General features: G+C 55.6%; 1 protein-coding gene across 1 annotated transcript; it reads left to right on the top strand.

The window, feature by feature from the left end:
• The first annotated feature begins 2,166 nt into the window (after positions 1 to 2,166).
• Positions 2,167 to 11,928, top strand: APLN (apelin). Its single transcript, XM_041740085.1, has 3 exons — positions 2,167 to 2,515; positions 8,525 to 8,696; positions 9,357 to 11,928. Exons 1-2 carry the CDS (start codon positions 2,449 to 2,451, stop codon positions 8,689 to 8,691), a joined length of 234 nt encoding a protein of 77 aa, XP_041596019.1. The 5' UTR covers positions 2,167 to 2,448; the 3' UTR covers positions 8,692 to 8,696; positions 9,357 to 11,928.
• The last annotated feature ends 120 nt before the right edge of the window (positions 11,929 to 12,048 follow it).

Below are 12,048 nucleotides of genomic sequence, written 5' to 3'. Positions count from 1 at the left end.
AGCACTGTCTGATAGAGCTTTCTGCAATGATTGGAAGCTTCTATTCTGTGCTGTCCAATTCAGTAGCCACTGGCCACATGTTGCTACTAAGCAACTGAAATGAGGCCAGTGTCATGGAGGCAATGACTTTTTCAATTTATTTTAAATGTTATCCATTATCTACTGTATTGGAAAGCACAGCTCTAACTGCTTAACAAATAGCCCATTACACACCCTAGTAAAGGTGCGATTAAATATAAACGCTTCTATTAACCTAGTTATGGGGGCACTCATTTGGAGTTGCACGGGCTTGATCAATCAGGGGCTGGAGGATCACGGTTCTTTAAAACGACCCTACAAGGGTTTATTCCCTATTTGCACTGTGCCTTCAGGTACTTTATCTCATTTAATCCCATTACAACCCTGAAGAGGGGAGGCTGGAGATGATCATCCTCATGAAATCCAGTAAGTAGGTGACACTAGTAAGGTCCTACAGCAGATAAGGGTGGAGACCAGAGGCCAGGTGTTTTTCCTCCTGATTAAAAGAGTCTTTCCAGGGGAAAGGCACCAGGGGAAATGATGTCATATTGCAAACGCCCACTGCTCACAGCATAGGCCTTATGGATGATGTGCTCTGCTTCACATGTCTCTGCCTTTTTCCTACTGTACTGTGGCTAATGGGGCCATAGACTATTAACATGAACCCTATTTTATTCCCTTCCCACTGCCTTGATTGAAGCAATCGGGATGTTTTTTTTCCCGAAGTTCATTCATATATTCAAAATTGTGTATTGAGCATCAACCTCGTCCCAGTCAGTGTTCTAGTTTTGGGGATACACTTGTGAACAAAGCAGAAATCCCTTTCTTGTGGACCTGACAGTTGTGGCGGTAGGGGGAGGGGCATATGGACAATAAATAAATCGTGCATATATTGGATTATTTCAACATTTTAAAAAGATTTTAAATATACCAAAGTATCTCACATCTCTTATGGCACACATACACACTGTCCTATTTGTGTGTGTGTGTGTGTGTGTGTGTGTGTGTGTAAATCTGGATCTGCACTTAAAGAATCTGCCTGGCTAGCTGAAGTGTGGAAACACCTTTCGATGTAGTCTTTTAACATGTGTTGAGTGCCACCTATGTGCGGAGTCTGATACTGGGAACTTTGGAAAGATGCAGAAGAATGAGAAGACAAGGTCCTGTTTAGGGGGTTCCCAGCCCGGTGAAAGAGGCAGTCCCTTCCCTTAGGAGCTCCCAGACTATAAGAGCTGACAGTCTAGCTTGGGAAGGCAAACAAATTCAAGACCCTGTTACAAAGGGGAATCCCAAGTAGGGGCAAAATTAATGCAGCCTAGACTATTCAGAGCTGGGTAGACTCTCTCCCTCATGATGATGGGGAACAAGAAAGGGGCACCCTAGAAGCTGCTGCTTGTCCCAACGGCAAGGAGGAGGATCCTGGGGCGAGGGGGCAGCCCTTCCCGGATTACTGTTACCCTGGAGAGTCTTCTGGATGAGATGGGATTTGAGGTGCTATTGCAAGAATGAAGAACTGGGAGGCAGGATGGGGTGGGGTGGGCATTGCAGGTAGAAGATGCCTCCGGGGACCCTGGGCAATTAAACAGTCTTGGGCATAAGCCTAAACAGTTAGGCCCAAGACAAACCCCGCTGAAGATGCAGAGGAGAAAGGAGGGCTAATGGGAGGAGGTGGATCTTGGCTGGGGAGTGGCAGAGGGCAGGAGCCTGGTCAGAGGTGGAGGGGATGAGTGGGAGCAGCCTGGGCCCGAGTCCTCCCGGGAGTGCCCCGGTTCCTTGACAGCCATTAAGGAAGCGAGGTGAGAAAGGGTTAAGTGTGCCCCTCCACCGCCTCAAAAACTTCCTGTGTTTGAAATCCTTCAGGTCTCCTAAACCCTCTGGCCCCGGGCCAGGCGGGCATTGTCCTGGGAGCGGTTGTGGGTTGTCAGAACAGCCCTGTCGCCTTTGTTGTGTGGCCACCTCGAGGTTCCCTCTGGCTCCCTGGCTGAGGCTGCAGAATGCGTGCTGGGAGGGGGGCGGTGCGGGAGGCTCGCTCCCTCTCCCTCTTCCTGGCCCCCCCTCCAGCCCTCCCGATGACCACATGACCAAGTGGGCTCGTGGCCAAGCCACAAGCTACAAAATGCAGCCCCTGGAGTGAGCGGGGAGCATTCTCGCTGGCAGCCTGGGCCCTGGGCAGTTGGAAGCCGCCGCCGAGCAGCCAGCCTCCTGGAAAGAGCTCGCCTCTGTCCCCAGAGCCGCCAGCCGAGGCCAGCTTGGCGGCGCTGCCCCCGCGGCAGGAGAGGAGGCGGCGAGCGAGCGCGGCAGCTGGCCAGCCTGCGGCGCAGCCCGGGAGCCACGCGAGCTCCGCGCCCGCACGCACGCACGACCCGCGGCTCGCGCCTCTCCTCGCCTCGGGGCGCCCGGCCAGGGCTGCAGCGGCCGCCGAGGAGCAGCATGAATCTGCGGCGCTGCGTGCAGGCGCTCCTGCTGCTCTGGCTCTCTCTGACCGCGGCGTGTGGAGGTGAGTGCGTGCCCTGCCACTCGCCCGCGTGCCCCTCGCCGCCCTCCTGGACCGCAGCCGACGCCCTCCCTTCCCTCCGCCCCCAACTCGCGCGCTCTCCGCCTCCCGGACCCGGGCACAAGCCGAGCAGGAGCAGCCACGCGCCAGCCGCGCCGGGCCGCAGACTGACTGACGGGGCGCCTTGGGCCGGGACCGGCCGCGGGAGGGAGGGGCGGTTGTGGGGGGTTGTTGGCGGGGAGGGTGCTCGGCTCGGTCTCAGGCATCACCCGCCGGGTGCCTTGCCCCTCTCCGCGGCCCCGCGAAGTCCGCGGAGCTGCCGGCCGCGGGCGTGCGCCCGGGGTCCCGCTCCCGGCACCCCACGTGGTGGCGGGTATGTGTGGGTGTGGGTAGGTGGGGGAGCATGTCCGACTCCCCATGGATCAATCAGTGAGTGAAGGGAGCTGACCTGAGCCTGGCGGGCTGGCCTCCCGAGTTGAAGGTTTTCCGGCCCCTGGAGGCTAGGGGCTGCGCGCCGGCCCCGGGGTGCGGGCCACTCGGGATGATGTGCCAAGATGCAGACGTGACACTTGTTGCATAGGCAGGAGCGCGGTGGGGGCGGCGGCGTGGAGCCCAGCTGTTGCTCCTTTCAGCCTGCATGTGAGCAGAGGCAGGGCCTGGCCAAGCTGGTCTTCTCTTCCGCGCCCTACGGTCCTATCTGCTCTGCTCCCCTGCTCCCACACAGCAGGCTCTCCCCACACACTCCGCGCCTCCCCAAGGACTCATTCTTCGATATCCTGGCTCCGGCTTTTACTCGGCCCCAGGCACAGGCGCCCTTCACCTTAGTCCCCTTGTCTCCAGGCACCAAACCAGGAAGCATGGGCCTGACTGGACACCTCCATGCAATTCTGGGAGGGGAGACATTTCTCCCCCACCTGCCCACATCCCCCACCTGGCATACTTGGCACTAGTGCTCCCTTGCTCTCCCCAAACCTGGTCCCCACGGATGCCCTGGCAGCCCCAGCCCAGGCTGCCTGTTCCCTGTGCGTCAGTGTCTCCTAGGGCTGTCAGCTCCTACCTCCGCGTGCCACAGTCCTGTGATCTGGCTGTCACTGCTGCCTGCCTGACACACAGAAGGGGAAAGGCCACAACCAGGTAGACTAATGGCAGTGCCAGGGCTGGAGTCACAGAAAGGTGGGAGCAGAGGGAAGGAGAAGGCAGGGCAGCAGGTTTCCTAGATGAAGAGCATGGGGCCCTACTTACTTCCAGACCCTCCAGAGCAGGACGGTGGCCTGCAGCCCAGGAGCCTCTGAGGGGCCTGGCGGGGCTCCACCTCTCTCTCTTTGCAGGCTGCCTCCTCTCTCTGCTCTTGCCTTTTGGCACTGCCCTCGCCCTGGGAGCACTGCCTGGCTTCTCAGGAATGTACATTGATTGGCTCTGCCCCCCTTTCCTTCAGCTAGCTATCCACTGGTCTTCTTCAGGACCCAAGTGCTGGGTCAGCCTCTTCCTTGGTAAGAAGGGAGCAGGCTTTTCCTCAAAAACTCTTGTCAGGCAGGCAAACAGAGAGCAAAAGATATGAATGAAGGACACCACATGGGCCTGTCCTCCAGGCACCTACCATCCAATGCAGTTGGCAAGACGAGACACCCACATGACACCACCACTGGCAAACAGTACAAAGTGGTACCTTCAGGGAAGAAAAAGTGGGTACAGCGAAGGCATCCCAGAGGAAGCTGGGGCTTCCTGATCTGCATACTTGGTGCTCCCCCAGAGCCTATGGGGGGACCCTTTGGCAACTGACCACCACTAGGACCCTTTTGGGGGTCCAGCTGGTTAAGGGAACAGCCAGGTTCAAGGAATGGAGCACTGTGTTTGGCCCAGACCCCATTGCCTCTTGTTTTAACTCACCCTTCTTCATTAGATCATCTAGCTTCGTGCCCTTATGTGGGTAAATCTGTTGCCCTCACATTTTGCTTCAGCCTGGCACTGGACACTTCCAAGGCTCTCACTGCCGTCTCTACCCCATGACATCTTTAGGAGCCAAGGAGGGACCCTTCTGTGCAGGTGGCCACCAGCCAAGGGTCCAGGTACTCATGTCCTGCTCCTCCTGCCTCCTATCCTGGGATCCCAGAACCACCTTGCCCTCAGCCCAGACTTGCATGCTTTCCCCAGCCAGAGTCTCCAGTCAAAGTCCCAGGCCCAGGGGCACCTGGGTGCCATAGTCCGTTGAGTGGTCGACTCTTGGTTTTTGCTCAGGTTGTGATCTCAGGGTCATGAGATCAAGCCCTCTCACCCCCTCATCGGGCTCTGTGCCCAGAAGGAAGTCTGCTTGAGATTCTCTCTCCTTCTTCCTCTGCCTCTCCTGCTCCTGCGCGCTCTCTCTCTCAAATAAATAAATAGTTTTTAAAATAGTCCCAGACCTGAAAATCTTGCTTCCTCCACAATACACTATGTCCCGACTTGGAATGTCCCCCTCTCCCTTCACTGAACACACTCAAACTCCTCCACTGCCTCCTGACCTGGGATACACCTTGCTCTTCTGAGTCGGAGAGCTGCTGGGCCAGGGCCAAGTGTCCCTTGGTCTTTGTCTGAGCACCTCTCTCTCTCTCTTCCCCCTCACTCTCCCCTTCCTTTTCCTCCCCCTTCTCCCCACCTCCTCAGCCAGAGCTCCAAGCCTGCAGTCACAGTGCTAGTGTGAAGACAGCCTACTGTACCTCACCCTCTCAGGGAGGGGGCATCTCTCCTCTATCCCCAGTCCCTAAGCGCTAAGCACTCCTGTAACCTGAGTCAGGGCCTCTGGGGCAAAAGACTAATGCATGTGAAGTGGATGGCCAGGCTGCCAGAATGTGGTGTGTCCAAGGGCAGCAGAGCTGGCATGGGAAGATAGCTCCGGCCAAGGGGGAGACAGCGGTACTAAGCGGACCAAGGACGGGTGCCTCAATGGGAGAGAGCTGCCATATCATACATAGAACAGTGGAGGGGGCATAGTCAGCGGGGCTCCTGCCACAGCACCCATGTGGGCTTTGAAAGCAGTCACAAGACAGACTGGACGGCAAGAGGAGAAACAGGTGCGTCATTCCTGGTGAGGCTGGCATGTTCCTGAAAAGTCACACGCACCTCTTTGTGCATGGGCAGGCGGGGTTGGAAGTTTACATTGCACAACCATCAAACCCTGTCCACCCCTGGCTGTGGTGCTCCGTGGAGAGCTGCTGAGGCTTCCTTCAGGCTCTTCCTTCTGATGGCGCTTCAGGAAGCAGGGGCTCCAGGCCCTCTGGGCTTCAGATTCTTCCGGGGAGTTGCCCCAGCCTCCCTCTAAGTAGCAAATGAGTTAGAAGAGAATATTGAAGCATACTGAGGATGGCCCCCGTTTCTAGAGGGGAGATTCTTTGGGGCAGCCAGGACCTTTGCAGTGATGAGAATCAACAGCCTCTAAGTTGGACAGGATAAAGCCTGGGTTTCAGGTGTCAGCTTATCTCAGGGTGAACCAGACTCAGAATCCAAAGTAGGAGGAAACAGGTGGGTGATGGGATCACGGTGTGGGAGGAGCTACAGACGTCAGGCTACAAAGAAGACAGTGAGCCCCCCACCCGATGGGATGTAATGTGCCAGGGTCTTTCTGGGTGGCTGCTTTCCGGGGCTTGGCTGATTGCTCAGGCAGCTCAAGGGAGTTTTCTACAGGCTTGAAGTCTAGATGTCTCCCGGGCCAGAGTCTGAGCCACTCTCCCTGTTCTCCATCCTGGTTCGCGGCCTTCCCCCACTTAGGGCCTTTCAACCCTAGCCTTCCCTCCCTTACTGCCAGCAACACTCACAGTCCTAAGTACTGAATATTTTGAGGTGATGTCCTCCCCTACCCTCTTCTCCATGTCCACTCTACCCGTGGGGCTGTGCCTGTGCCATCGGCCCACCCTCACTCACCCCCAGTAGTGGAGGGCATGGACTGAAGAACCCAAGGCCCCTAGGGTCCTTCCCTGTGCCTGGCCACACCCTCAGCACAGTCCATCCCACCCTGAGTATGACTCCTCATCAGCATCATTCCTACCCCCCTCAGTTGTCAGGGAGAGCCTTGAGGGGACCCCAAAACACAAGGCAGAAGCTGTAGCACCTGAGTTTGGGAGTGGGGTGGGGAGGCACTTACTGAAGGCCCTTCCCTCCTCTCTCCTTCCCCAGTCCAGCCCTTTTGCAAATGGCTTTATGACAGACAGAAGTGGCCTCCTGCCCTACCTCCCCCAAAGTGCGAATATAATTTGTGTTTTCATTGTCTCATTCAGGTGATGGGTTTTAATTCTTATTAGGGGATGAGCTGACACATTAACCTACCCCAACCTGAAGCACAGAAGTGTGGCTGGCAAGCAGTGGGATCCTAATGGGCCTGTGACTTTTCTTGGGGAAGGTGGGTGGAGGACTAGAGTGTGCGCATGTGCGCAGTGGGCTTGCGTGTCTGAGAGAGCAGCAGGCCCCGGGAGCCTGGGTGGGGAGGGCCCAAAGGACAAACCTCGCCTGCTTTTGGCCCAAGAGGAGGATAAATGCCTGGAAATTGTGTGCAAATGGAGGAGGAATCACTAGAGCCAAGGAGCCAACAGAGGAACCAGAGCATGGGGATGCTGGAGACAGGAGGAGGGAAAGGAAGAGCAGCCAGGGGCATGACTGGGGGGCTAGCAGCCAACGGGTGGTTATATGGAAACTGTGAGCTAGTTGTGGGGATGCCTGGATGGATGGAAATGGGGCTTTGGGGGCAGGGATACAGCTGAAGGCAAATCTGGTGGTGTGGGAGGAGAGAGACTGTGATTTGTGATCACTGACCTCAGAAGCCATATTTCTGCAGGCCAGCCCTGGACTTGGCATTGCACAAGTTCCCTGCAAGTCCACCTTCTGCCCAACACCATCTCATCTGCCTGTTCTGCCTGCTTCCAGAGGCCAGGCGTGCTTCTGAAGTGCAAGCCCACCTTCCGTGGCTGTCCTGCAGCCTTTATGAGAGCCTCCCTCACTACACTCAAGAGCATCCAGCGCCACTTGGATTCTTTTGTCAGGCCTTGGCCTGGCATTTGGAGGCTTCTACTCTAAGCCAGATGTGGACAGATGTAGAGCAGAGTCCCAGAGAGTAGAAGAGAAGCCAACTGGAATTTAAATGGAAGGAATTTACATCAGACACAGGGTAGAGGTGTGATCTGGGGATGAAAGGAGACAGGGCATTCGGTGGGGAGGTGCCAGTAACAGTAGCCTACACCCCTCCTGATGCACAGACTTGCTGCTTCAAGTGGCCATCCACTCACTGGGTCACTCATTCATTCTGATAATATTTATTGGCCTCTAAATCTGGTCACAGGCTGAAGAGAACCCAGCTTAAGGCCCACAGAACCAGAGATGACCCCCCACCCCAGCCATACCCACAGGGACATGACAGGGAACAAGGGAGCCTTAGTGAGGCTGAAACACTGATGAGGTGCCCAGGGGTGAGGTAGGAGATCTCAAAGTGGGTCACCTGCCTATTGAAGGATGTCAGAGCACAATGACGTGGTGTTCTGGATTTGCTGTAAAATACTTCCACTAAGAAAAAAGAGAAAAGGGATAACTAATGCATATGTGACTCCATCTGGATAGCTGTTGAACCCGGGTGGTGGGTATGTGGTAGTAGGGGATTCATTTCATTGTATGCGTGAAATGTTTGAAGTGCATCTGTGACAAGGGTGCCATGGGGAGTTATTGCTTGCTGTGCCCTAACCAAGGACAGACATATGCTCCAGATTGTATCCCCCCCCAATGATGTTCTAAATGAAGAACACATTTGTGCCTGCCAGAAACATGGTAGAACTGCCAAAAGGCCATAAAGTCAGTTCCATAAATTACAAGATATGAGTAGTAGGTTTGGCCCAGGCCAGTGTAAAAATTGCAAACTGTTCACCAAGATGGAAGATAAAACCAAAGGGAAGCTTCAATGAGTACTACCTCGTGGAGAGGTTGCCCCTACCGTGAGCCCGCAGCCCTCTGTCCATTCGCATCAGCCTCCCTAGCTAACAGGCTTTCCTCTTCCTGCAGGGCCGCTGCTGCAGCCTCCTGATGGCAAGGGGCTGGAGGAAGGCAATATCCGCCACCTGGTGCAGCCCAGAGGCTCGAGGAACGGACTGGGGCCCTGGCAGGGCGGTCGGAAGAAATTTCGCCGTCAGCGGCCGCGCCTCTCCCATAAGGGCCCCATGCCTTTCTGAAGCAGGTACTTGAGCCTCTCTCTAGTCAGTGGGCAGCGGAAGGAGCAGGGGAGGGAAAGCCCGGATGTTGAGTGACCCTGCTGCTTATTGCTGGCCAGACACCTGCACCAAGCAGTTCTGGGCCGGCACACAGCGTAGGGGCTTCCAGAGTACCCATCTTACCCCTGCATTTTACAGATGTGGAGACCAAGGCCTGGAGAGGAGCTGGCCACCTGGGGCCAATCTCCACCTGGGGTTGGCAGGCTGGCCCACTTGGAGAGTTCTAGAAGTCCTGGGTGGCCTTGAGAGCTGGAGAGGGGGGCCTCAGGGTATCCTAAACATGTGCAGGGTGGATCTTCACCAAAGAGGGGAGAGGGAGGCAGAGAGCCTTGCAGGGGTGGCGGGCGGGCAGCAGGCAGAGAACAGAAAGAGAGTTGCCCAGAGCCATAGGAAAGAAAGAAAAAATGCAAGCAGTAGCAGAGAAAGACAGGCCTGCTTTCCCCTGTGGCCGGGCCTGCTGTCTCACCCCTCTAGCCTGGACAAGGTGGCATCAACTCCCGGGCCTTGGGCTTAGGTTCAGGGTTGTGGGGAGAAGGGAACAAAGGCCGTCTCCTTTCCTTGCCCGGCTGGTTCCTTTGACCTAGGACATGCCAGTGACTTCTCTCTGGTCATTTTTGTCTCTTTAGGATGGAAGGGGCCCCCGAGTCGCCGCCTCCTGCAACTCTGGCTACTCCATAGATTGGTCTGCTTCTCTGGAGCCCTCACTTCCACTCGCCTCTCTTGTCGCACCTGTCCTCGCTGCTGATGGTCCTAGCTCTTCTCGCCCACCGGCTTCCCCAAAGGCACAGTCCTGCCTCAGCGATGATTCCCTTTGTCTCCCACGGATCCGTTCAGCCCCTCTTCCTGGCCCTTCACTGGACTGACTTTGGAGACCAGGCTTCCCCTTTCTCTGGTCCCCACCTCTCTCCCATCCTGCAGCCCAAGCTCCGCCCATAACCCTTCCTGCCTCATGTGTGCCTGGGAAGGGGGGGTGGTGCTGCGGGGGGCGGGGCGGGGGGGGGGGAGGCCACTGCCTTCTTCAATGGGCTCCTGCCAGTCCCAGGCTTTGGAGTTCCATTGGCCCTTCACCCAGCACGGAGGTGCCGGTTGGAAGGGCTGAGGCATTGCGACGCAGACGGGGTGCTTGGGGGGACATTGCAATGGGTCTCGGTCCTCTGGCAAAAGGGAGAGGGGAAAAGCTTTGGAGAGGAGGAAGACTAGCTGCTGTGGCCATTTCCCCAGGCCGTGTTTGGCTTAAGGAAGAAACAAAGGAGAGGGGCTGTGAAGTACCTTGTCACCTCTGTCACCTTTCTTTGTCTCCTAACACTGCCCCTCACCCCACCTCCCAACTCCCTCCTTCCCTTGCCCGCTAGTTCAAGCTCTCTCGCTTAGGAGCTAAAGCCAAGCAGGGGTGTTTTTTGCCAAGAATCACAGAATGTCAGAGCCAAAAGGAACCTTGGCGATCACTTTGCTCAGACCCCTTAGGCAAACTCCTGCGAAAGCAGGCCTGGAGAGGGTCGGTGATCTATTCAGGGTCACAGCTGAGCCAGAATGAGGACCCAGGTCTCCCTGCTCCCACTTGATGATGTCCTCTTCCCTCTTGATGATATCTTTTCACAACACATTAAGTGCCTTTCTTGGGGTTGGGGCAGGCGGGGCTGAGAAGGAGGGGCAGCCATGAACTGCCCGGTTGTGGGGGGACCCAGCTGCTCCCGCCTCCCTGGCCTGCCCCTGCCTGTCCTTCCCCAACCTGCGTTGCAAAGGTCTGGTCACTGGCCAGCTGCCCCACCTGCTGCACTTCCAGAGCCTTGGTATTCTCATAGGGGCCACTCAGGTACTGAGGCTTTCACTCCAACCCCTACTGACACTGGTTTCTGGGAGCCAGCAGGGAGCCTTAATTGGCCTTCCCTTTGCATTGACCCGACCTTCTTTCCCAGTGGCCTTTCCTCCTGGGAGGGGCCAGGGGCAGAAGAACGAAGGAGAGAAGGAAGGAAGGAAGGAAGGAAGGAAGGAAGGAAGGAAGGAAGGAAGGAAGAAAAGAGGGAGGAAGTATAGGTCTGAGCAGGCTGCCTTCTCAGAGACCTCCCAGGAGGGAGGAAAGGGGAGACAAGAGCCTGATGGCCATCTATGTATGTGTGGGGACAGGGGGAGTCAGGGCCCTCCGAGTCCCACAATAACCCCGACGTTGCCTAACTGCCTCTCCCCCTCACCTCTGCTGCTGCTAATGCTGCTGCTGCTGCTGCTACTGCTGCTGCTTCCAGGCCCACCCTGAGGAGCCAGCTGGGCACCTGCTTCCCCCACACCCCGTGGTCTGGATGTGGGGACTGGCCAGGGTCCAGAAAGCCTCTTCTGTCACTGATGCCCCCACCAGGGACTGGGCCTTCTTTCCCCTCCTCCTCTCTGCGTCTCCTGCCTCATCAGCTGCCAGGCCCCCTGGGGAGAGGGGGTAAGCTGGTAAAGTCCAGAGACACAGGGCAGAAGGGGGCAGTTGGGGGGGGGGCTGGGGGCCTGTCTTATTTAAAATGGTTGTGTATGATTCTTATACTAATTTATACAAAGATATTAAGGCCCTTTTCATTCAGAAATTGTCCCCTTCCCATAATTGTGTTCACTGTGTTTGTAAAGATTGTTCTGTGTAAATATGTCTTTATAATAAAGTGTTAAAAGCTGACAATTCACCCTTTCTCTTGGAGGTCATGTTCAGGAGGGGCATTCCTGTCCCCTGAGGCCCATGGTTGTCCCCATGCCCACATATTGCACTTGCACGGAGGTAAGTGCCTACATCCCAAATCGATTCCAGGTCAAATGGCCTCGAACCAATTTGCCACAAACTCCTAAAAGGAATCTCTGCGCTTAATGACTGGTCCACATAACATTCAGCCTGCTTTTAAGTGTTTTGGTATCTGTTTGGGTGTCCTTCCCCGCCCCCCTTCAGTGTCATTTAAAGCTTTTTACGAAGCAATTGATTTAAGGACATTCTGGTTAAAGGTGGGATTCCCACTAAAATTTGTTTTATATCCTTGGTGGGTGTCTTCTAATTTTATCTACTTCTGAACACTTTCGGGACTTTTTAGCCAGTTTGCCTTTCTCGAAAATCATTGTTTCCTGCAATAAGTACACTTGGTAATGACTTTGTATGTATCATTTTATGTTTCACAATATAGAGCTGCTTGATGAATGAGAAAGCCTGAAAAATAAAACGCAAGGAGTTCAATACAATTCTGCCCCATCTGTCTCACTTCTTCACGTTTGCTGTCGAAAGGCCAGTATCTTGCCGAACAGAGAGGAGCATGGGTACATGCTAATTTGGTTAATCAACTCATTAGGTGCACACAGGCA

Source organism: Vulpes lagopus, chromosome X (assembly GCF_018345385.1).
Source record: "Vulpes lagopus strain Blue_001 chromosome X, ASM1834538v1, whole genome shotgun sequence".
NCBI classification, from domain to species: domain Eukaryota; kingdom Metazoa; phylum Chordata; class Mammalia; order Carnivora; family Canidae; genus Vulpes; species Vulpes lagopus.
This window is presented reverse-complemented; position numbering and strand designations above follow the sequence as displayed.